Here is a 24,455-nt window from a genome sequence, read left to right on the forward strand (position 1 = left end):
GTCCCTTTAAGACACCCAAGTCGAGGGTTGATGGTGTCATCAGTGTGTGCCACTGGTCTCTCTGCTCTCTCTCTCTGTGATGGTGTGGACATGTGCTTGCACGCTAGTACATGAGGAGGGACGGATTTTATGTTTTACCTCTCCAGACACCTTTGTTTGCAACGTTATGGGTTGTACGAACACTGTGCGCTATGTTTGTTAAGCTGCAGCCGTTCAACCGGGCTTATATGGTTGATGAAGAGAAGGTATATTAAAGAACACACTGTGGAATCCCCAACGCCAGCGTGAGTGTGTATTCTTTTGGCTACCCTGCTAGGTGTTTTGCCGCCTCCTCTCAACCACACAACACAACCCAACGTTACAAAATGGCGCCCGAACATCTTCTCTTGGACCTCAGTATGCAGTATCTTCGAGCAGCGGATGATTGATACACTGAAAGGTACATAGCGGCAAAGTAGAGCTAGTAGTAGCCTGCCATACTTCGCGGAGACAGACCAGGCTGGCCTCGACGCGGACGTCCGATTCGCCGGATCACGGAAGTGTGTTTCTACGGCAACGAGTGGAGCCGCCGCAGCGCTGTTTTCGGGATGTATTATCGTCATCTGCCGAACGCCTTTACTGCGACATTTTTGGATTAACGTGGATTCACGCTACTTGGACGCGAGATGGATGCCGTTTCTTCATAGTTTCTGAAGTACACGTAAGCGGAGTAAAGCGCACCGGATTTTTTTTCTTCCTCGCCAGCTGAGCTCACGCTGCAGACTTTGCTTCGTTCGTATGGTCTCTGCAAGTGGGAACTTTTCCACGGGACAAACCTCTATACCGCGTCAGGACTGGACAAGTTTGGTGTCCTCTGGAAAATCGCCGAACTGATGTAGTGAGTGTATTTAAAAAAGAAAAAAAAAAGAAAAAAAAAAAGACCGCTGTCTATATTTCAAACTGATTTGCTATTGATTCTCACTGGCTTATCTGTCCTTATTGAAATGCTGTTTTAAGTGCATCTGACTTGAAAAGGTGTTGCTCATACTCAGTTACTCGTAAGTTTGGATCTATTTTACACCTAAATGCTTTTGATCCAGGGTGTTTGCTCCTTCCACCTCCACGTTTCAAAGTCAGATAAGACATGTGTAGCTAAACTTCAGAATTCACATGTTTCATATACTTTTGTGTGACCAGAACTGAAGTTGATTTCTGCTTAACTGCTACCTTGTATAGATTTGGGTCTTTGATAAGTGTGTATTATGGCTACTCATCCTGACTTGAATGACATGTGTGATGATATAGACTTTATGTTACACCCCAACCGACTTACTGCCAGACATAGTACTGCTGACCTTGGGCATAAAGTGCAAAGTCTGCAAGCAGAGGTTGATATGCTTCAGCAGTGTCTTCATGACTCTTTGGACCTCCAGAGGAATATTCTGGAGCAGTGGACTCAACAAAAACGACCAGTCCCAAAAGTGCCAGCTGCCCAGATTACTCACCCTTTTCCTCAGGCCTCCTCTACCCCATATGTGCCAGGCCTGCCAACCAGGGAAACGCAGCAATCTATCTCAACACCTGGCCCCACGCAGCCCGCCAGAGCCTTGTCACAATCTCACTCAGATTCACTGGAGCTAATTAATACAACCAGAGTCCTTGCTGCGGCATTGCACCAAGCTAAATTGGAGCCCAAGGTGTTCGCTAATGACGGCAGCCTTCACCCGGAAGAATGGCTGCAGTCTGTTGCTGCTTATAAAACCTCCTTAGACCTAACAGATGCCCAAATCCTCAGAGAGCTGCCACACTTCCTAGCTAAGGAACCAAGAAAGTGGTCTAATGTGCTCATTCCTCACGTATCTACATGGGCTAAGTTTTGTGAACTTTTCAGAACCGTCTTCTTGCCTGCTGACAACCAGGAGCAGATTTTGAGAGGCATCCTGGACTGTTTCCAGCACCCCGAAGAACCTCTGCCAACGTTTGTTGCCCACATGCTCAGTGAATTTAGGAGACTGAGGAACCCACCATCTGAACTGGAGCAAATTGAGCTCATCTGTAAACACGCAGTGGAGAAGTACAGAGTAGCGCTGTACGGAACGCCTGTAAAGTCAGTAATTGATCTAGTGCTGCGTGCCCACGAGCTGCATTCTGTTCTTGGCACTAACCTTTCACGGCCCTCCCGAGCTCAGCCGAAAAACAGAGCTGAGGGAGGACCCCGCTGTTTCAAATGTGCCATGCCTGGTGTTACCTCTCGTTCGTGCCCTAACTGTTCCACTGATTTTCAGGGAGCTCGACACTCTCCCAGGATGGCTCCGGAGCTTCCCCAAACGCTGTCTCCTGACCAACATCCAGTAACTCAGCCTGCCGATCCAGATGAAACTGGCGGGGTCAGGGAGACGAGAGCAACGGGCAGGAGGCCGGGAAACTTCAGGGGGGGGAGAGTGTTTCACAGGGGCAACCCTCCCCCCAACCAATAACTCAGCCCTCATCGCCTTTGTCAAATCAAAGTGTGCCACCAGTGCTCAATCACGTTGAAGATGGAACTTCGCAAGCATCGTGGAACACCCCTCTCAGAGTTAAAGTGAACTTTAATGGGGCGGCTCTGGATGCCACACTAGATACAGGAGCATCTCTTTCAGCAGTAAATGCAGACCTGTTATCTAAGAGACACCGAAACCAGTCATTAGAGAATCCGTGGGATTCTCCCCCAATAAGACTGGCCAATGGCACCAACTGCAGTCCATTAGGAATAACCTGGCTGACCATTGGATTTATGGGCAAGCGAGTCTATCAGCGGTTTGTGATAGTGCAGGACCTGTCATCCCCCTTTGTTCTTGGGATGGACTTCATGACTCGCACTTCACTGACAATACATGTCCCAACAAGAACTGTAATTATGGATGATAATCCCCCATGTCTTGATGAACTCTGTGAAAATGGCTTTGTGGAAGCTGATCTTGAGTGTGGAACTATGACCCTGCAGAACACCCCGCAACTCCATGATAAGGCTGGAGAAGCTAACTTGGATTCTGAGGAACGGGAAGAACTGTTGGAGTTGTTAAATAGTTTTGGTGACCTGTTTGATGGCCACCTTGGTCGCACTTCTCTGGCAGAACATGTCATTGTAACTGGGGATGCAAAGCCTGTTAACTTGCCACCATACCGCACCTCACCAGCTAAAAAGCAGATCATAGAAGAGCAAGTGGAAAAAATGCTACAGGATAACATCATCGAACCTGCATCAGGACCATGGGCAGCCCCCGTGGTCATTGTGAACAAACCCCCCCGCGAACCACGGTTCTGTGTTGACTTCCGTGGTCTGAATCAGCTGACCGTGAAGGATTCTTACCCACTCCCGCGAGTGGATGAATCACTGGACTTTCTGTCGAGAGGGAAGTTTCTCACAACACTAGACCTCGCTCGAGGTTACTGGCAGATCCCCATTGCTGAAGAAGCTAAACCAAAGACTGCTTTTATCACGCACTGTGGCCTGTTTCAGTTCAGAGTCCTTCCTTTCGGCCTGTGTAACGCCCCTGCGACTTTTCAGCGGCTTATGAACAATGTTCTAGCTGGCCTGATTTATAAGTCCTGCGCGGTGTATCTAGATGACATTGTTGTCGCATCACCGACCTTTGAGCAACACCTGCTTGACTTAAAAGAGGTCCTTGGTAGGCTTCAGTCCGCTGGCCTCTCTTTAAAGCTGAGCAAATGCCAATTCTGCCTTTCAGAACTCACCTTCCTTGGTTATCGGGTTACGCCGGCTGGCATTCATCCTGACCCTGACAAGGTGAGAGCTGTGACTGACTTCAGAGTGCCGACCACAACAAAGCAGGTGCGACAGTTCCTTGGCCTGACTGGCTACTATCGCCGCTTTGTGCAGGACTATGCCCGCCATGCAGAGCCACTCTTCGCCCTCACTAAAAAGGACGTACAGTTTCACTGGGATGACAAGTGCCAGGCAGCTGTGGACTTTCTGAAACATTCAATAACCTCAGCGCCGGTCCTCAGGTTCCCAGATTTTTCGCGTCCATTCTTCATTCACACTGATGCATGCGATGCTGGTCTTGGGGCAGCATTAATGCAAAAAGATGAGGATGACAAAGACGTTGCTGTAGCTTTTGCTAGCCGGGCTATGCACAAATCGGAAAAGCCCTACTCAACTCCAGAGAAGGAGTGTCTGGCCGTGATCTGGGCCTTGGAACATTTCCGACCCTATGTCGAAGGCTTGCACGTCACCATTTACACCGACCACAGCAGCCTCAAGTGGTTGATGTCTCGACCGAATCCCTCTGGCAGGCTTGCTCGGTGGTCTCTGCGCCTTCAAGACTTTGACTTCAGCATCATCCACAAACCTGGAGAACGTAATAAGGTGCCCGATGCCCTTTCCCGTAATCCTCTACCAGATGTGGATGCCCCCATTGATCTTCTCCCTCCCTATGCCGTGATTGGGAGCATGGACCTTCGTGCTCTACCTTCTGTGATTGTTTCGGACCGCCTGCATGTTCGTCAGCTGCAGCTTGAGGACCCAGTCACAGGCCCGTTGCTCAATCAACTGGAAACTGACCAACAAACGGGGGAGAATAATCAAGATCTGGAACAGTACGTTGTCCATGACAGTCTCCTCTATTTCCTCGACCCAAAGACAAAGTGTGGTCTCCACCCACTCAAGCAGCTTAAACTGTTTGCTCCTACTGCCCTCCGTGGTTATCTGCTCAAATATTACCACGATCATCCCACAGCTGGACACCTGGGCATTGCAAAAACGCTGGCACGCTTGCGTCTCAGATTCTTCTGGCCACACATGAACTCTGACGTGAAAAAGTATGTGGTCTCATGTTGTTTGTGTCAAACCACTAAGCCGAGTCAAAGAAAAACAGCAGGCCTTATGGTCCCTATCCAGCCACAAAGACCATGGGAGTACGCAGGGGTGGACTATGTTGGCCCACTGCCCCGCACACAAAGGGGGAATGCTTATATCCTTGTTTTTGTGGACTATTTCTCAAAATGGGTCGAGGTGAGTGCTGTGAGAGAAGCCACTGCTCAAGTTGCTGCGAACAATTTCATTACTGACATTTTTGCCCGACATGGTTCTCCCTCACACCTTATTTCTGATAGGGGAACGCCTTTCGTCAGTGAACTCTTTGAGCATGTTTTGTTGACTCTTGGGACTGAACACAGACTAACAACTGCATACCATCCTCAAACGAATGCAACTGAGCGTGTAAATCGCACTTTGAAAACGGCCATTCGAGCCTATGTTGGGGATAAACACACCTCTTGGGACAAGTATCTTCCCCAGATCTGTTTTGCACTGCGCACTGCGCCTCACGAGAGCACAGGCCTGAGTCCGTCCATGATGCTGTATGGGCGAGAGTTGGACACGCCCTTGGACCTTGTCACTCAACCCTCCTGGGAGGGACTGAGCGACCCGGAAACATCCCACTCAGATAACCTGAGAGCTTCGCTTCGGGATGCTCACGAACATGCTCGCTTGGTGCTCGGAGAGAGTCATGAAAGGCAAAAGCGCTACTATGATCTGAGACGTCGCACGGTTTCTTATGAAGTTGGGGACCTCGTCAGGGTAAAGTCACACCCAAAATCAGATGCATCGTCCAACTTCTCTGCTAAGTTGGCCCCGCTTTACACGGGTCCCTACCGCATCTCCAAGAGGATGTCGGATGTGAATTACTCTCTCACCACAGTGGACACTGGGGAGAGAGTGGGAGTTTTTCATGTTGCGAACATGCAACCATTCCATACCTGGGACTCAGCTTTGTCTAGCCAGCGTGCGAAGCTAAATGCTACAGCAGCTTTGGATCTCAGTGTCCCGGACAGCAGTTTGCCTCCTGCTCTTTCAGTCCCGGGCCGCATTGACTGTGACGCGGTTGACGCAACTCCCGCGGTCTTTAGCAACGCCCCTGCTGAGACTGACTTTGACTGTGCTGACGCTGCCCCGCTTGTCATGGACCAGAACTCTTTCCAAGAGACTGCTGATGTTGCTCTGGAGACAGAGGTTAACAGTTCACCTCCTGCTGCCGATGGGTGTGCTGTTAGAGGTTCTTATGACCTCAGACCAAGGCGAGTTCCTAGGGTCACCGCTGACTGGTCGGTCAATAGGTGGACCAACCCTTTTCATACTGACAGATTTGACATAAAGTGACCTTGTTTGCTTTCTGATGTGTTTCATGTGGTCTACTGTTGTCACAGGACCGTTGTTTGAGTTTTCTACGATTCATGTTGGCACTGTTTTCATGTTGTGGTGATATGTTCATGCTTACTGTTGCAATTTTTGGGGAAACGGTGGAAACGCAATGTAACAATAAGAGGGAATTTCATTCTGTCATTGTCCTGGCTATCCTAAGCTTATTTTCTTTCTTTGACATTTATTTGAATGGGCATTCACCATGTGGGACACTGTCATGTATGCCAGGTTGTCAATTTTGGACTGTACATTCCCCTATTTTGGTTTTAACGTCTTATCCTGCTGACCATGTATGGAGGCTGGTTAAGTTTGAACTGTACCTTTGCTGTGTTCGGCTGGGGACAGCCTTTGTTTAACCGGGGGGGAATATGTAACAGCCACTATGGTGTGGTGTCCCTTTAAGACACCCAAGTCGAGGGTTGATGGTGTCATCAGTGTGTGCCACTGGTCTCTCTGCTCTCTCTCTCTGTGATGGTGTGGACATGTGCTTGCACGCTAGTACATGAGGAGGGACGGATTTTATGTTTTACCTCTCCAGACACCTTTGTTTGCAACGTTATGGGTTGTACGAACACTGTGCGCTATGTTTGTTAAGCTGCAGCCGTTCAACCGGGCTTATATGGTTGATGAAGAGAAGGTATATTAAAGAACACACTGTGGAATCCCCAACGCCAGCGTGAGTGTGTATTCTTTTGGCTACCCTGCTAGGTGTTTTGCCGCCTCCTCTCAACCACACAACACAACCCAACGTTACAACATGCAGCAGGATGATTTGACAGAAGATCCTAGGAAGCCAGATGATCCGCTGTGGCGACCTATGAAGGGAGCGGCTGATAAAAGAGAACAAGACTTGTTTTAAATCTTCCTTTATTAGAATGCATTTTCTACATTTAACATGTGGAAGCGATTGTCATCAGAAACACTCAAATATCAACAGAAAAAAACTCTCTACTGCTTAACTGACTTTTTGTATTAGTATAAGATATAATGTTTTATATTTTAAGCTAAACACAGATTACACTCTACCTTCTGTTAATAACATGTTACAGTAATACTGCTGGTCTTTAAACAGACCAGCAGAGCTAAAACCTCGTCATAAACACAGATTCTCAGGCAGACGTTTTTGGTTCATCACTCTGGAGGGGAAGACTTGCTGCTCTGCTCTGCTGAGGACGTGAAGCCCAGGATCTGACCTGTGAATGTCTCCACAGATATCTCACTTGGGATCACAGAGTCCAGTGTATACTCTGAATGTCCACCTGAGTACATGCACAGAAAAAAATATTTTATTCTCAGCATTTATGTGAATTTTTTGGTAATGACTTGGAAGCATGTGTTGTTGCATTACACACTTTTAGGTTCAGATAGTCCCCCTCCTTCTTCCTCCTCCTCCTCCTCCTCCACATCATCGAGGCCTAAAAGAGCAGTGAAACACTCCACCACCTCTTCCTCTGTCATGTGTTCTCCTGGGTTTAATATCAAAATAACAAACGTGTTGGATGAGCTAATAAAAACTGACAATAAAACATGGACCATAGGATTAAGATTTATAACCAGTAAGATGCTGACCAATCATTCTCGTTACCTCGAACCTGTAGAAGTTCTATCAGCTCTTGTCTCTGTAGGACGGGCTGTCCTGTGCTGTCAACCTTCCCAAGGGCCCAAAAAGCTCTAACCAGATCACTGCTAGAGATGCTGAAGGCCGGCCGGTGGTTGACATACAGCTTGATAAATTCCTCCAGGTCAACGTCATTTACATATTTTCCTGTTTCGGCATACTTACTGAACTTAACTTCATTTTGCATGTCTTCTATCTGGTGAAGAAAATATGTTTAACTGTTATTAAAGGGTTGAGATTAAGTAGCGGTTTTAGTTTCACTGAATTTACCTCTTGTTCAGTAGGATAGTACCCCAAAGCTCTCATGAGAGAGGAAACCTCTGACAAGGGGATTTTGCAAGACACTTGTCGTTTCTCCATCGAGTCCACGCCTTGATGATGGACTTGGCAGTAATAAAAAAAGTCCTCCATCTCCTAAAGACAGAAGAACTCCCATTACTGATTAAAATGTCACAGTAAACAACAGTTTTAAAACTTGTACTAGGGCGAGGACTTATCTTATTTTCTTGTACTATTTAGAAATACATTTTATGCGTGGCCATGTGCATTGGTCTTCAGTTCCGAATGTCCAAAATAGTTGCCATATTTTTTTAAAATATATTTCTCTGTAAACTCATTTTGTATAGCCATGCATAAAAAAGTGTAGGCTCATATTTTTTAAAGAAAATTTCAATTAAATAAGCGAAATTCATGCACATATGCCTTTCTCTCTGAGAACCAACAGAATTAAAAGCACAATGAATCCGTTAGATTAAATAAACTTTTTTGGGGAAAGTTGGGAAATTGGGAGGGGGAGGGGGCAACAGGGGGTCCAGTACTGTATCCTTTTTTGCTCATTTTTATTTCCTGAACTGAAAACCCTCTTTTTTCATTCATTAGGGCTTTCAGGTCAATGGTGATCCAGGGTTTGTTCTTAGGTAAACATCGGGCATGCTGTTTAGGACAATGGTATCCTTGCAGAAATTTATATAACTTGTGATACAATCCACGATTCTGATGATGTCATCCCCATGTGGCTTGTCCGACTCTGCATTGTCGAAGGGGAGTATGGAGCAGAACTTCGCAAGCTTCCTGAATCCACCTCATCACAGACTTCATGGCAACATGGAGTCTTTGAAGAGCAGGGACATATTGAGATCTTAACAGGACCAGGTTGTTGTCTGAAATACCTACTGGGTGCAGGGCGGGGGCTTTGTATGCATTCCTGCTGTCTGCATATAGATGGTCAAGAGTTTTATTATCCCATGTTTTATAGTCCACATACTGCTGAATAGATGGCAGAGTGGAGTCGGTTGGTGCTCAGCTGAGCATCATCTGCCTGAGACTCATTAGACATCAGATGTTTTTTCTTCCCTGTCCAATTTTGGTGAGCTTGTGTGAATTGTGGCTTCAATTTCCTGTTCTTAGCAGACAGAAGTGGCACCCGGTGTGGTTTTTAGCTGCTGTAAGATAAGAGAGATAAGATAAGATAAAACTTTATTAATCCCTCAGGTGGGTTCCTCTGGGAAATTCGGTTTCCAAATAGCACAGCACTGACAGAAGTTACAGAATGTGAGCAGAATACCATATATACACATATATAAATACAGAGACATATATAAATAAAGCATATACAAAAGGGATAAATAGAATAAATAGGAATAAGAATATAAGGGAATTGCACATTTCAAGTATTGAAGTCTATTGCACCGTTGGTTATTAACAAAAAGTATTGCACAGTGAAGAGGCACTACAGCTTAGTTGTTCCCCCCTCCTTTGTCCTCCTGTTTCCCCTCCAGAGAGGAGTTAAACAGTTTGATGGCGTGTGGGACAAAGGAGGGTTTTTTTTTAAAAGTCTGTTGGTTCTTGTCTTTGGGAGAAGCAACCTGTCACTGAACAGACTCCTCTGGTTGTTTATGGAAGTGTGCAGCAGTTTCTTTAATGTCCTTTTCTCTGCCACTGTCACCAGAGTGTCCAGCTTCATGCCGACCACAGAGCCAGCCTTCCTGATCAGTTTTTCCAGCCTGGATGAGTCCTCCTTTGCTGTGCTGCTCCCCCAAAAGTACTCCAGCAACCACTGACTGGTAAAACATCCTCAGGAGCTTCCTGCAGATGTTAAAAGACCTCAGCCTCCTGAGGAAGTACAGTCGGCTTTGGGCTTTTTTATACAGGTGCTCTGTGTTGGATGACCAGTCCAGTTTGTTGTCCACCCACAGCCCGAGGTACTTGTACTTGTTGACCACCTCCACCTCCTCTCCCTCTATCTGAACCGGCAGTGGACCTGTTCTGGACCTCCCGAAGTCCACAACCAGTTCCTTGGTCTTTGAGATGTTGAGTTGCAGGTGGTTTGTGTGACTCCATGTGACGAAGTTCCTCACCAGACTTCTGTACTCCTCTTCCTGATCATCCCAGATATACCCCACGATGGCTGTGTCGTCTGCAAACTTCTGAATGTGGCATAATTCAGAGTTGTAGCAGAAGTTAGAGGTGTACAGGGTGAAGAGAAGAGGGGACAGCACAGTTCCCTGTGGTGCTCCTGTGCTGCTGACCACAGTGTCAGACATGATGTCCTTCAGCCTGACGTACTGTGGTCTGTCGGTGAGGTAGTCGGAGATCCAAGTGACCAGGCAGGGGTCCACCTCCATCCTGTTCAGTTTTTCCTGAAGCATACAGGGCCGGATGGTATTAAAGGCACTGCAAAAGTCAAGAAACAGGATCCTGACCGTGCCTTTTCCCCCATCCAGGTGTGAGTGGGCTCTATGCAGGAGGTACAGGATGGCATCCTCCACTCCGACATCCGCCTTGTATGCGAACTGTAGTGGGTCCTGGGCATGTTGTACCTGTGGTTGGAGGAGGTTGAGGAAGAGCCGCTCTAGAGTCTTCATAAGATGTGACGTCAGTGCCACCGGTCGGAAGTCATTCAGCTCATTGGGTCGGTTCCTTTTGAGGACTGGGACGATGCAGGATGTCTTCCATAGGGCAGGCACTCTCCCCAGTCGCAGACTGAGATTGAAGACTCGTTGTACCGGCTCCCCAAGTTCAGCAGCACACGCCTTTAGCATCCTCGGACACACCTTGTCTGGGCCTGCTGCCTTCCTGGGGCAAAGCTTCCTCAGTTGTCTCCTGACCTGATCCACTGTGACACTGGGAGATGATTGGGGGGATGATTGGGATGTCCTGCTGTAGCCCATCTGCTTCAAAGAGTTAATCTTCTGCATACGTTCGTTGCAAGAAGTGGTCATTTAAGTTACTGTTGCCTTTCTGTCAGGTCAAAGCAGTATTGATATTCTCCTCTGACTCAGGAAATCAGCAACACATTTTTTCCCCAGAGAACTGCCGCTCACTGGGTATTTAGTCTCTGTGAACCATAGAATTGGTTGTGTGGGAAAATACTCGCAGAGCAGCAGTTTTTGAAAAACTCAGATGAGCCCATCTGGCACTAACAACCATGCCATGTTCAAAGTTACTTAAATCACCTTTTTCCCCATTCTGATGCTCAGTTTGGCCTTCAGCAGGGTGCCTTGACCATCATCTTGACCATGTCTACATACACTGCTGCCCTATCCAAGCTGATATATTTGCATTAACAAGCACTTGAGTAAGTGTGCCTCTAACATGTTTCAGTCTAAAAAAATCTGAATAATGCTATGCTTGTTTACTTAAAGTTCAGCAGAAAAAGGAAAAATTTTACTCACTCTGTAGAACTTGCCATCTCGTCCTCCCTCTAAGAGATTGTAAAAAGGTACCATGTCCTTTCCGCCCAAAGCGGCTGCTGCCTCAAGCACACTACATTCATCACAGGAAAGGAGACAGATTTCAGGAAACATCATTATACTGCTCTTTCATTTCGACTGATTACAAGGTTGCTATTTAGAAAAAAAACATACTTCAAGTTTATTTCCCATGAGAGGACTGTGCAGTCTGCTCCTCCTGCAGTGAAAATGAATCTGCCATCATAGGAGCAGGCAAACGCAGACACTCCTGCTGAATGGCAGATCAAAGCATTTGACTTGTAGGGGTTCCCATCCAGTGGCAGAATCTGGAGACCCAACTAAAGAAAATACAAAATACTCTTCATGACAGTATCACTGTCAATGTGATGACAATTTGATCAGAGAAAAGAAAGACACAAAAAACGTCTGCATTCAGTCGACTGCAGGAATTTAAACAAGACACACCATTTGGTGGAAGTGAAAGTCAAACATTTGTCAGTAAAATACTGCAAACACTGACCTTTTCCATTGTGATGAACGCCAGGTAATATGAGTTTGTATCAGCTTTTTCAGACTTGGGAAGAACAACTATCTTTTTAATTGGAGAGCCATATGTTGGGCCTTGAAGGGTCTTTCTGTTTTTGTAAAACATGTAATAGAGATGCGTGAGTATTTTGCTGTGACACAACATCTGACTGATCTTGTTACAGTATTTTGCAGACCTGCACATCTTTGTTGTGCTGTTGAAAAGCCTCATCTTATATTGATCTGTGATGATGAGGAGAAACTGCTCTGCCGTTAGGGGAGGATACCAAGTCATGCACATTGGCACGCCGCTTTGCTCAATGCGCTCCGAGCTTAAGATGACAAGCCGGTCCATGCTGCTGTTCTCCAGGTCGTACTCCACCTTTTATTCAGTTCCACACAAGCACAGAGATTTGCGTGTACCATTATCGTGTCAAAAACAAAACAGTGAAGTAGACAAGAGTGCTGCAACTTAGACCAGGTAGACTAACCAGTTGGCAGTCCATTCCCAGAGAGAGTAGTCTGGGTTGGGTGCTGTCCAGGTGAACCCCAAAAAGAAGATCTTTGATGGGCTTGTAGTGAGAGTGGATCCTACCCAAATGCATCCACTGAGGTAAAGAGCCTTCTTTGGTGATCAAGTGAAACACTGACACTGCTTTTCCAGCATCCTGACAGACGCGCAAATCATAAATCATCTCACAACAACAACAACAACAAAAAATGTTTCTGTAGCAATGACAGCTCTAACAAAACTCAATACATTATAACAAATTCCAATCCACACAGTTCTCTCACTCACCGCAGTGGCGAGATATTTTGAGTCTGAGGAGAAGGTGATGAGTTGGATGCTGTCTTTGGTGTAATGTAAAGCTTCCTCTTGTTCACTCTCTAAGGTTCTGGCATTCAGTATGTGAACAGCTCCACTTGCAAAACCAACAGCCAGATATAATCCTGTTTAGAAATGAAATGTGACAAACAAAATCTAACAGCAGCTTTTACACACTGAGGATATGGAAGCACTTTTCTTTTTAAACATAGTCTGACCTTACCTTTAGGGTCAAATGTGACACACTGAATCTGCTTCTCTGTGTTAAAGACCTTTCTACCACTGCGTACTTTGCTGCTATAGTCCCACATTTCTAAAATGCCTCCGTGGTTGCCAGTGACCACAGCTGACTGACTGGGGTGGCATGTCAGTGCATGTATAGGCTCATAATCCTCGTCCAGCACAATTCGAGTGATGAGGCTCTCTGCGTTCACATGCACAACTCTGTGACTGACAGTGGTCACAGTGAAGTTCCTGCAGAAAAAGACAGGTCAGCTTGCCTAAAAATGTATAATGTGTATTTTCATTATGCTGTGTAAAACAGTTCAGCGTGAAGATATAGTATCGGGTTCAACATAGCAAGTGTCCTGATGGCTTTGAGCCAGTAAAAAAGTGTGTGGCCTATGTTCATTGGCCAGCACAGATCAATTCCTCTGTGAACATGAATGGATGCTCACTATTATTTTCTTTTAATCTCTTTAAACTACCTCTGCACATAAATTAAAAGAAGAAAAGTGAACTTTTTGTAAGTAAAGTTAGTAAGTAAAATTTATTTACATAGCACTTTTAAAGCCAGGAATCTGTTACAAAGTACTTTGCAGGGAATGTAAAAATACATCAGACAAAAAAAAACAAACATATTAAACAAAAACATTACCCAAACGCCTGTCTAAACTGATGAATTTTTCAGCTGTTTTTTAAAATAAGCCACAGTTTTGTCTGCTCCTGTCCACCACAAGTTTGTTAAACATAGCAGTACCACAAACTCATATAAGGAGAAGTAGGTAAAATAGAAGCTGTCTGTCTATCTTGTATTTTTGCTGAGTGCTGACAGAAATAAATCCATCTCTCTCTAGCAATGGTACCTGCAACGTACAGGGCTGAATCTAAAAAGGGAAGCAGTGGTTACTACAGTGCATCAAGCTTTAGATTTATAATATAAAATATAAATCTACCAATAATATTTGCTATGTACTTGAGTATAGAAAGTAATCAGACTGGTGTCTCTTTTATGGCCAGTAAAAGTCTGATCTACTGGTTCAGTGGCTCTTTAGGCTGAACACTGTAGTAGAGTAAATTTGTATACCTGGTAATTAAGGGTTTGAAATCCAGTCTGTACTCCTGCTGCCTCCTTATCCACTCTTTGGAAAATGAAATAGAAACAATGGCATCCAGATTTAATTCAGTGTACCGAGCGAGCAGGGTGAATTTGCCATTGTAAAAGCAGATGTGGCTTTCAGTATTGCACGTTACGATGCAGCTGTGCAAGCATACAGACAAAGATAGATTAGGAACCGGTAAATGCAGGTCACAACTCACATGCAACAACAGACAATATTTCTTGCTGTGCCCACCTGTCGGTGACGGCCAGAACAGTGATTTGCTGTTGCTGGAGGTTGATTCGATTGGCCGTGTCTTCTTTCACAAGCCACTCAACAACACCACCTCCAGAGGCTATTAAGATCTTAGGCTCTTCCCAGTGAAACACAGACCGACTGAGAGACATATTTGCCACACCAAAATTTTCAGAACGGTCCAAAGTAAATTCAGCAGCACCACTGGTTTCCTTATTGAACTGTAATGGCAAAACACACCAGAACACAAATCAATATATTCAGTTACATAATGAGACAGACAGTTTAATAACAACTTCAAATTTAGAAGATTATCTTCACCTTCTTGAACTTCAGGTCAGTGTACTGCAGACTTCCACTTGCCTGAAAAAGGATGAGTCTATCACTATCACAATAAATACATAACAGTTGTACTACGCTTTAAAAAAAAAAAATACTGAACAGCTGAACTCACGCTGCTGTAGAATAACACATGACTTTCACTGCTGCTGAGCAGCTGAGAGCTATTCTTCAGCCTAAACATGATGTAATCCTGAAAAACAGCTTAACACTTCAACATCTGTTCACCACAGTGCCGTTTCCATAAAGCAAAGGTGCTATTCACATACTGAGAAAGCATATTTACCTGAAAACCATATTTAGGATTGAGCTCGGTAAACCACAAAGGCTGTTCTGATTCATTGGTCCAGTCCCAAATGCACACACGCTGAAAAGATCGCCATATAATTTAAGCAGATTGTCAGTTCATGAAAAGTTTGCTTTTACCATACAGGCACTGTTTGTCCTATTGTGTTTGTATGTAAGTGTTTCTAAGACCAGGAAGTGTTGCTTAATATAAAATTTCCCTTTTCGTGAAGAGCATGTTTCATAATCTCAGCAGTAACTTCTTTTCTTTTTAGGTGTATCTAAACTGTGGGTGTCAGTGTAACTCTTATATGTAAAATAAAATGTGATAATAGTATAAATAACTATGTAATTGTAATTTTGTATACGTTTGGACAATTCTGGTTAAATAACTGACTTACACCATTTTGAGTGAAAAGGACAGCATACAATGTGTAAAGTTTTCAATTGCTCCCTCTCACAAAACATCCTCAGAATCAGCTTTTTTTGTGTAATAGCTGCAGTATATTTAAATAAGCCATACAAAATGTTACCTTCCACATCAGCAGCATTCTCTGAGCTACACGCCTCATGATTGCATAGGAGGGGGTCAAAAATCGCACTATTTGGTTCACTTTTTCACTAAAATTGTTTCATCATTGCGATATGGCCAAACTGTCAACATTTCACAGTCTATACTTACAAATGTTGAAATTTGACTATATTAGACATTTCTTTTGACCAGGAAATAACAGGGCTAGAAGATTAGTCTGGTAAAATGCAACTAAAAGGGAGACCTTGCATGCGCTATAACTTTTTTTGACCAGCTGCAGTCATGTGAAAAACAAAGTGCACACTTACTGCTTTAGCAGCCAGGTGATGATAGAGATATTATGTAAATATAGACAGATAAATGTAGAAATATAGATATAATATGAAATGTAAATCTAATCTAATAATCTTTGCTGTAAACTATATGCTTATCCTCATCAAGTGTGAGCACCTCTGTAACAGGAGAGGTTTTGGCAGTTTGCTGGTCTGGAACTTTCAGGTTAGGTTTGTATTAATACAGTCTCACAGTCTTTCCAGCAATGGATGTCTCAGCAAATCCACCCCTGCTCAGAGAAACTGCAAAAAAACTCAAGAGCTACATCGGAGACTCTAAAGTCCTTGGTTTGCATGATAAATGCTATATTTAGAAAATTAGAAAAAGACTGATCAAGTATGGCTGGTCTAGAAGGGCTGTCGTGATAAAGCCTCTTCTCTTCTAACAAGAACATGGCAAAACAGGTTAGTTTTGCAAAGTTGCATCCGAACAAATCACAAGACTTATGTAACAATGTTCTTTGGACAGATGAGACCTAAGTGGAGATTTTAGGTCATAATGTAAAAGTTTGGTCAAAGTTTTTAGTCAGAGTCCAGACCTCAACCTGATTAAAATGCTGTGCTGGGACCTTAAGAGAGTGGTGAATAAATGAATACCCACAAACCGCAATGTCAAAAGTTTTCCACAATAATGCAAGAGACTGATAAAGTCATACAGAAAATGGTTATTGCTACTAAAGGTGGTTCTAAAAGCCACCGATTCATGGGGTGTACTTATTTTTTCACAGAAACCGTCCTGCAAAACCTTCTTTTCCATATGACTGCCAATCCCACATGGTGATATGACTCTTAAAAAATGACCTAAAATGACTAAAATGCAGTTTCATTGAAATATTAGAAAAACAAATTTAAAAAAGAGCGATTAATTTATATACATTTTACTGATGCTGCTATCATTTTTTATTTTCCATACACATATTATGATTACAGTGATTTATTTTTTATTTGTATTTTTTGCCAGCACAATAGCTCGGTGGAAATTTGATATTGTGACAGCCCTGAGCTGCCATACTTACTTGAAATTCTTCTGTCCCAAGTGTTGCCAGATGTTTTGTGTCGCTTGAAAACGCTATTGCTATGACACCGGCGTCAGGGTGACAGTCAAACAACGTGTTCACAGGAATACTGTAACATTTATCATATAGGTGGTTACCATTGAGAGCAAGGTTAATGCAGTGAAAATGCCTCAATGTGTGAAGAATGAAGAGATACCCAGAGTAGGAGTCCCATATGATCACCATGCCATTTGGTCCCCGGTCTGCTGTTGCAATCCAGCGTCTGTCTTCACTCACACACATAGATGAAATGGAGTGGGAGTGCCCCTGAAGACATTAAGGAGAATATATAAATCTGCACACCTGTTATGAAAAGATATATACTGTGAACATTTAACATGAAAACCCAGGCTAACATGATCTGATTTCTCAGACTGTTTATTGCAACTTAAAGCAATGACTTACTCTTACATTGTTCAAAAAGCTGAAGTGATTTTTACCTTAAGCATGTGCCGGGACTTTGAGGTGTGATTGTAAATAATTCCAACATGAGCCGCAGCATAGAGCAAAACCAGCTCATCCTGGTCTTGCAGAGTGAAAACGGGAAGAGCAGGGCTCATGCCACAGATGAAATCTAGTGACTGGATGAAGGACAGGTTTAGGGTATTGCCAAGAATATGTGAAGTAAAACAGACAAATACTTTCAAATTACACTCAAATATAAACACTGATTGGGACATACTTACCAGTACATGTGCTTCAGCATCAGTTGTCTTCTTTGAGAAAAGTGTGTCTCTAGTTGCAGTGTAGACTTGAGACTGCCCAGTCCTCCTCGGTATGTCAGAGTTTTCCTTTTCTTTATCCTTACCTGCTTCTCCCCTGTCCTGTTCTTGTCCCACTACTGGGTGCTTTTCAGCTTCATAGCTTGTGGGTGGCTCCATTATGATTAACCTTACCTTTTGGTACTTATATAAGCCTTCTCCTTATTATCCTTGCCCTAAATTAACTGTAGGCCAAATAGTAACAGAAAAACAACACATTTAAGCTCTATTCGATATTTGCTCTTTCTAATTTTATTCCTACCAAAAGTTTTTGTCTGTTCTGTCTGGCTGCTACTTGGAGGGAAGCGTTTCGTTGCCTAGTTACAGAAGATCAACGGATGAGCCTTTTCAAATTAAAAGCATGATAGTCACAAAAGCACTCGAAAGCATTAAAGGTGGGGGGAAATGCTTTCCTTTCGATATGAAAACACCAGGAGGATCTTTCTGGTCATTTAATATGTTTATTTATTGTAATTGTTACATTACTTATAGGATAATTACTGTCAAAAAAATAAACATTGTACTTTCTTTGGTGCTCATAGTAAGCCAGGAATGTCCTAAATAAGTTTAGTATAGACATTCCAATGAAAACAATTGTCAACAAAAAAAAATTCAATTGCCTTTAAAAATTATGAAATAAAAATTATTATAGTTGCTCCAGTTCTAATTGATGTATCACAGGTTCTGAACAGTGCTCCATGCAAGAAACCCAATAAAAACTGAGTGGTCAAAGCTGTCATATATGCCCTTATGGGATAGATTTGGTTTGGAAAGCTCTGTGGGTGATCTACTAACCGCTGCTTGTTTTATACAAACACAAACCAGTTCACTTAGCCCTGCCCCCTGACATTTATGATCTGTGAGGTTGACAGATAAAATAAACTCACGATGCACTGTATCATATTTAATCAAATAGTGACATGATTAAATATGTTTTTAAATAAAATAATTATGTATTTAAATATTTTTGTAATTTTGATTAGTTGACAATTATTCCATTATTTGATTATGTATTTTTTTTTTAAGATAAAAGCCACGATAGACAAGATTATGTGGTTATTAACTATAATAATACGAGATCGCATTAACCAAAAATATGTTTTATTTTGAAATCTACAGATGCTCGGTATATATAAAGCTTTTACTTTGAAGGGTCGACACGGTGTCCAAATACCTGTACTTTCACGGTTTCCTTCTGGATGGTTTTTCCGGTTGCACGGCTTTAGAAGCGGCGGACTTTCTGGTTCTGTTTCGTGCCACTGGGCGTTATTAATGTTTGCTACCTGTTCTTAGCCTTTTGTTTTTTCTTACTAAATGTCTTCAACTGAGGTCTGAAAGGTTCTCGTTATCAGTATGAAGCGTTTATGACTGTGACGACTCCAGAAAGTAAAGGAGCGCTTTGATAAGATAACAGCTGGGGCTGGTAATGGTTTTATCAGCTAACAGGTGAGACTGACGGTTGTGTTTAAAACGAGGTTTTGGTGACTGATTTAATGATTGACTGGTCACTCGCTTTTAGTTGGTACTAGCATTAGCATTAGCCAGCGGTTCTTGTCGCCAATCCCCCTCAGCTGACAGTCAACCGCTCCAGCTTGAGATGCTAACGGCTAACACCCAACTCTTATACACTCGGGGATTAGACATTATGCCTTCATTGAAAAGTTTTGAATAAAATGTTACCACGAGGCTATAGCTTTTTGCAATAGTACTCGATACTGCCGAAAAAGTTAGTTAACTCTCAGCGCCATAGAAATGTATAAGACGTCTTAGGATACTAGGATATTTTAGGATATTTTTCACTCACTGGACACTTTAAGTAGAGCTTGCTAGTGTCGGCTTGGATTCTCTTTTGCAATCAGATTGGCCTTAATGCTTCACGCTATAGATTCAGCATTGAACCGGAAGCATTACGCAGAGATTTTTGTCCATATTGACATGACAGCATCACACTGTTGCTGCAGATTTGTCTGCTGCACATCTATGATGTGAATCTCCCGTTCCATCACATCCCAAAGGTGCTTTATTAGATTGAGATCTGGTGACTGTGGAGCTCACTCAAGTACAGTGAACGCATTGTCGTGTTCAGTAAACCAGTTTGTGATGATTTGAGCTTTGCGAAATGGTGTGTTGTCTGTCCCATCAGAAGATAGGAACACTGTGGTCATAGAGGGATGGAAGTGGTGAGCAACAATACTCCGTTATGCTGTGGTGTTTAAGCAATGCTTAGTCGGCACTAAGGTTCAAAGTTTGCACAGCACCACCAGCCTGAACAATTGATACAAGGCAAGATGGATCCATGCATTAATGTTTTCTGACCCTGTGCCAAAATGGAATTTGGACATTTTTCCAATCTTATATTTATCAGTTTTAGTTGTTCAGTTTAATGTTCTTTGCGTCACTGCAATTCTGACATTATGTGGTCATCCAGAATCATAAAATGAGACTTGGTTGAGTTTTTGTTTTTTGTTTTTTTTATTTTCACAGGGTGTTGGGCTATGGTACGCATAACCAGGCTATAGTTTCAAACACACAACTGAGCTTTCTTTAAAATTACTGACGTTTTTTATAAGACAAATATTGAGTAGTTAAGTATAATAATTATGATGATAAGTATAGTGGAACTTTACTTTTTTTGTGCTCTAAAGCTGAATTGTATGTCTAGCAGGTAGCATATAAAAGACATGTTGATGGATAAACAGAGAGGAATCAGAGTTTCTCAGGAGGAGCTGCTCTGTAAGAACGCATGTGGTTACTATGGAAACCCAGCATGGCAGGGTTTGTGCTCCAAGTGCTGGAGAGAGAGGGCACGGGCCGCTGGAACCCCGAGAGAAGAAATTAGGTAAACTTTATTCACGCTGTTACGTTTGCTCATTATGTTAAAGTATATTGAAAATGTATGTGAGAATACTGCCCTTTAATATGACATCTGGATATGTGAGGGTATAACGCATCAGTCTAAATGCAGATAGAGAGACCTTCCATTTGTTTTCTGTCTCTCAGCTCGGGACAGAGATGTCTAATCCTTTCATTCCTCATAGACCGCGCAGTGATGGAACGCTCCCCACATTCTCCAAATTTGAGGAGAAGAAAAACATTGAGAAAGGTCGTCGAATTAACACAGTGAGAAGACTGTTCTGGGGCAGCCCATCGCCTCCAAAACCTCAAGGTAAAACTTTAGTTTTGTGGTTGTCTTAAAGTCATTATTAGGTCAACAGCCAGTTACAGCAGCTAGCCCCATTTGAGGTTGCCACAGCAGATCAGCTGCCTCCATTTCACCTTGTCCAAGCATCCTCCTCTGTCACACCAACCAAGGTGGCCCTTTTTACTTTTTTTCTGCAATCCTGTCTCTCTGAAATACTCAAAAAGAAGAATAACTTAATACTACCCAGCACCTCTGAATAGAAAGCCAGAATTCTTCCTCTAAACATTGTCATTAAGTCCATGAAGGTAAAAGTTTTAACCTTCACTCAGTATTTTTGCTGTCTGTAAGAACCCCCCCCCCCCCCCAGCAAAATGCAGAGAATAAGGCAACAGACTTTACTAATAATCACTGTACATAAACATCCACCATACCTTCTGCTGAACCAGAATGCACTATATATACTGTTTTGGTCTTTTGTACACATCCAAATTATACATACCTATATACTATATATAGTATTACCAGGCCTCTGGAGAACCTCAAGACATGTTAAGGATGTAATTTACCCATATTATATAGCTGTGTTGGATCAAGGACACATCTAAAACCTGCAGGACACTGGCGCTTGAGGCCTAGAGTTCCCTCACCCCTGGATTAGATTATCTGGCTATCTGTTTGGATTTTGCTGCCTCTTCACCTTTTGACTATTTGTCCCTCCAGAGTCTTCTGAAAGCCGTGCAAATGTGTTAAAAGCCTACGAAAACCTTGAGCCTGGAGACTTCACTGGTTTCCTAAAGATACTTCGGAGTCCTCCTTCCCAGCGCTTGCAGTCCCGCTGTACAGCTTTTCTCAACACAATGGAGGCATACCATGTAAGCAGTTTAAGCATCTAACACGACAATTATGTCACGAGCTAGAGGCATCCTGATCATCGAGTCACGTCATCTTTGCAGGATCTGCCGGTGCAGAAGCAGTCAGACCTCGTGCAGGATTTTTATCAGTCTTTTGCTGAATATTTTAGCAGTGAGTACAGATCTGTTCCAAACTGTGTATGATGCAATATTTGTATTTAAAGTGGCTTTTAAATCGCTGTTTATGTTTTCAGGTTTTCCTGAAGCTCAGGTCACTCAGATAATGGAGCATGTAGAGAAGTTAATAATGACACGGCTGCACAAATGGGTTTTCTGCCATGACAGCTGTGATGATGAACAGAAGGACCTGGCTCTCCAGAGAAGGATCCGGTACATCAGCTGTGTTTTGTTTTGGTTTTACCCATCTTGGAAAAAAAACCCCAAACTTCTAATCCTGAGTTAAAAGTCAGGATTAGAAGTTTTGTGTTTTTGTTTTTTATAACTAATGTCTCTTATTTGCAGTTCTTTGAACTGGGTTACGCCGCAGATGCTAGGCGTACCTTTTCCTGATGAAAAGGTCTCTGTCACAGGCGACCCCTTTCTGCCTGCTATAACTGGTGATTTAAAATCTCAATACTTAAATGAGCAGTTTGATATGGTGGGAAATGCATTTGTTTGCTTTCTTATCTAAAAATTGCATCAAAAGATTCATGTCATGAGCAGCTTTAATGCTGGTAACATATTACCTGTGTACGGGTCCAGGCTTGCCAACTGCAGCCTCGTATTTAACTCCCTGACATAAGAAAAGAAAAAGTGCATTTCCTAAAATGAAAAACTGTTACTTTAATGATAAAGGGAGGCATATTTTGTCAATGTCATAACATTTGAAATGAGTTCCAGCCTTTATTTTTCCCACAGCCATAATCGAAATGGATGCCAAACGAGCACCTCAAGACAAACTCGCGTGCGTTTCCAAATGCAGCCAGCATGTCTTCGAAGCCCTTTCCCGCTCAAACAGTGAGCCTGCTAATGCTGATGACTTCTTGTCAAGCCTGGTTTACGTGGTGCTGAAGGCCAATCCGCCTCGCCTCCACTCCAACATGCAATACGTGATTCGTTTTGGGCTCCCTCACAGTCTGATGGCAGGAGAGAGCGGCTACTATTTCACAAATTTGGTGAGTTGACTGAAAAGTTCCTCACCCATCATACACCACAGGGTGTTGTTAGACCTGTTAATAACTCATACGGGTGTCCGCATCTCTTTATTTAGTCCTGTGCTGTGGCCTTCATTGAAAAGCTGGATGGGCCGGCACTCAGCCTCAGTCCAGAAGAGTTTGAAGGCTACATGCTGGGTCAGCGTACTCCCTGTGCATTAAACAGGAGGCAGCAGGTGATCAGTGACACACAGAACCTGCTAGAAGACCTCAAAGGCAGGCAGGAGAAGCTGGACCAAGGTATGGATGCTCTCAATGCGCAGCTACAAAAGTGGGTGCAAGAAGTTCATTCACAGCTGGACGAGACCAGAAGCCAATTTGTCCTGGCTCAGAAGGAGATAACTGCTCAGAAGGAGGTTTTGTTGTCCACTCAGGATAATAAGGAGGAGTCAGTGCTGGTGCTTGAGGATCAAGACGGAGGTTTGAGGGAAACAGGCTGTTAGGCATTTCTATTAATAGAGCTAATCTGGCACTTGACTTTATTTAATCGTCAGCACTAACATTTGTAGGCTGCAGGACAAATGAAGCGTACTTTCCAGTGCCACATTTGCACATGCTCCCAATGCAGGAGTAGGGCATTTGTAAGCCAGCTGAAGATGAAGGAAACTTTATGCATGCAGTAACACAACGTTCACAGAGGTTTTAATGACTAGTCCAAATTATTTGCCCATCTGTCCAATTTAAGCATTGAGCCAATAAATCACATTCCATTTTCCAATAAGAGATCTCATATGTACTATCTAAGCACTCAGGGTACACAGCACTTACAGATGTAGAACAAACACTTTACAATACTTATTCACTATGATAATTTTGAATAGTTTTATACCATTGTGCCTTTATGTATGCTGCTCTGAAATTCCAAAGTAGGCTACAGGACAAGTTGGTGTGACTGTTCTTGACTAAAAGTCAGGGGTGTATTTGTGAAAGCTGTGTATTTGTTCTCAGCACGTGGGTGCAAAAAATCTTTAGCATGCACAAGCTGCACGTTGTTTACAGCTCTAGAAAGATTTCTGAAAAAAATCCAAGGGCTTCATCTAAAGATCTGTGATGGTATGCATCTAATATATTAAAGGTGACACATGATTGAATGTAATGTGTTTGGGTGTTTTCCTTCACTAAAGCCGATGATTATTTGCCATATTGCCAACAGAGAAGTTTTAGAAACTTGGCTTTTTGGAAAGTCAGACAGGTGTCAGATGTTGAAATGACTCAGTCCAATGACTGATAGTCCAAACCTGGTCCTCCTTTACTAATTTCCATTAAAAGCTTTAACTTTTTTTTAATTAAAAAAACAAAACTTTATCATATAAATGGAAAACTGAAAGGTTTCAAATTCATGCTGAGATTCTAGTAGCAATAACTGTCTGCATCTTATATGATTAGAAAAAACTGTTGGTAGCTCTTTTGGAAAATAAATAAATTGGTATACAGGAAAAATAAAGTACTCAAAAAAGCCTCGCACTAATATTTTGTTTAGTTTTGGTGAGGGCAAAAATAGTGATAATCTCTTGCAACTTCAAAATTG

The 24,455-nt window shown here is 43.0% G+C and overlaps 2 protein-coding genes across 4 annotated transcripts; one reads left to right on the forward strand and one right to left on the reverse strand.

Annotated features, from left to right (window-relative positions):
• Nucleotides 1-7,031: 7,031 nt before the first annotated feature.
• Nucleotides 7,032-18,060, reverse strand: cfap251 (cilia and flagella associated protein 251). 2 transcript variants are annotated; one of them, XM_085475513.1, is made up of 20 exons: nucleotides 17,646-18,060; nucleotides 17,400-17,540; nucleotides 17,117-17,226; nucleotides 16,921-17,029; nucleotides 15,042-15,122; nucleotides 14,871-14,948; nucleotides 14,738-14,779; nucleotides 14,417-14,637; nucleotides 14,149-14,322; nucleotides 13,066-13,316; nucleotides 12,816-12,967; nucleotides 12,508-12,684; nucleotides 12,214-12,398; nucleotides 12,012-12,126; nucleotides 11,666-11,829; nucleotides 11,474-11,564; nucleotides 8,070-8,213; nucleotides 7,767-7,995; nucleotides 7,534-7,647; nucleotides 7,032-7,440 (listed from the first exon to the last, which is right to left on the reverse strand). In XM_085475513.1, the coding sequence occupies exons 1-20, from the start codon at nucleotides 17,838-17,840 to the stop codon at nucleotides 7,313-7,315; spliced, it is 2,901 nt and encodes a 966-aa protein (XP_085331639.1). In that variant the 5' UTR covers nucleotides 17,841-18,060; the 3' UTR covers nucleotides 7,032-7,312. The 2 variants fall into 2 exon arrangements, with proteins under 2 accessions (XP_085331639.1, XP_085331640.1); XM_085475514.1 differs by lacking the exons at nucleotides 7,032-7,440; nucleotides 7,534-7,647; nucleotides 7,767-7,995; nucleotides 8,070-8,213 and adding an exon at nucleotides 9,143-9,241.
• An 822-nt stretch (nucleotides 18,061-18,882) lies between these two features.
• LOC146697059 (rab5 GDP/GTP exchange factor-like) lies at nucleotides 18,883-24,018 on the forward strand. Of its 2 annotated transcripts, none has more exons than XM_085475516.1 (9): nucleotides 18,883-19,166; nucleotides 20,383-20,559; nucleotides 20,759-20,886; nucleotides 21,583-21,734; nucleotides 21,816-21,885; nucleotides 21,968-22,103; nucleotides 22,236-22,330; nucleotides 22,632-22,888; nucleotides 22,984-24,018. In XM_085475516.1, the coding sequence occupies exons 2-9, from the start codon at nucleotides 20,402-20,404 to the stop codon at nucleotides 23,368-23,370; spliced, it is 1,383 nt and encodes a 460-aa protein (XP_085331642.1). In that variant the 5' UTR covers nucleotides 18,883-19,166; nucleotides 20,383-20,401; the 3' UTR covers nucleotides 23,371-24,018. The 2 variants fall into 2 exon arrangements, with proteins under 2 accessions (XP_085331642.1, XP_085331641.1); XM_085475515.1 differs by having other exon boundaries at nucleotides 20,386-20,559.
• Nucleotides 24,019-24,455: the final 437 nt, after the last annotated feature.

The sequence above is a fragment of the Copadichromis virginalis genome, linkage group LG12 (genome assembly GCF_057382275.1).
Source record: "Copadichromis virginalis isolate Kocher_CV1m ecotype Utaka linkage group LG12, C_Virginalis_male_GT1.1, whole genome shotgun sequence".
In the NCBI taxonomy this organism is placed as follows: Eukaryota; Metazoa; Chordata; class Actinopteri; order Cichliformes; family Cichlidae; genus Copadichromis; species Copadichromis virginalis.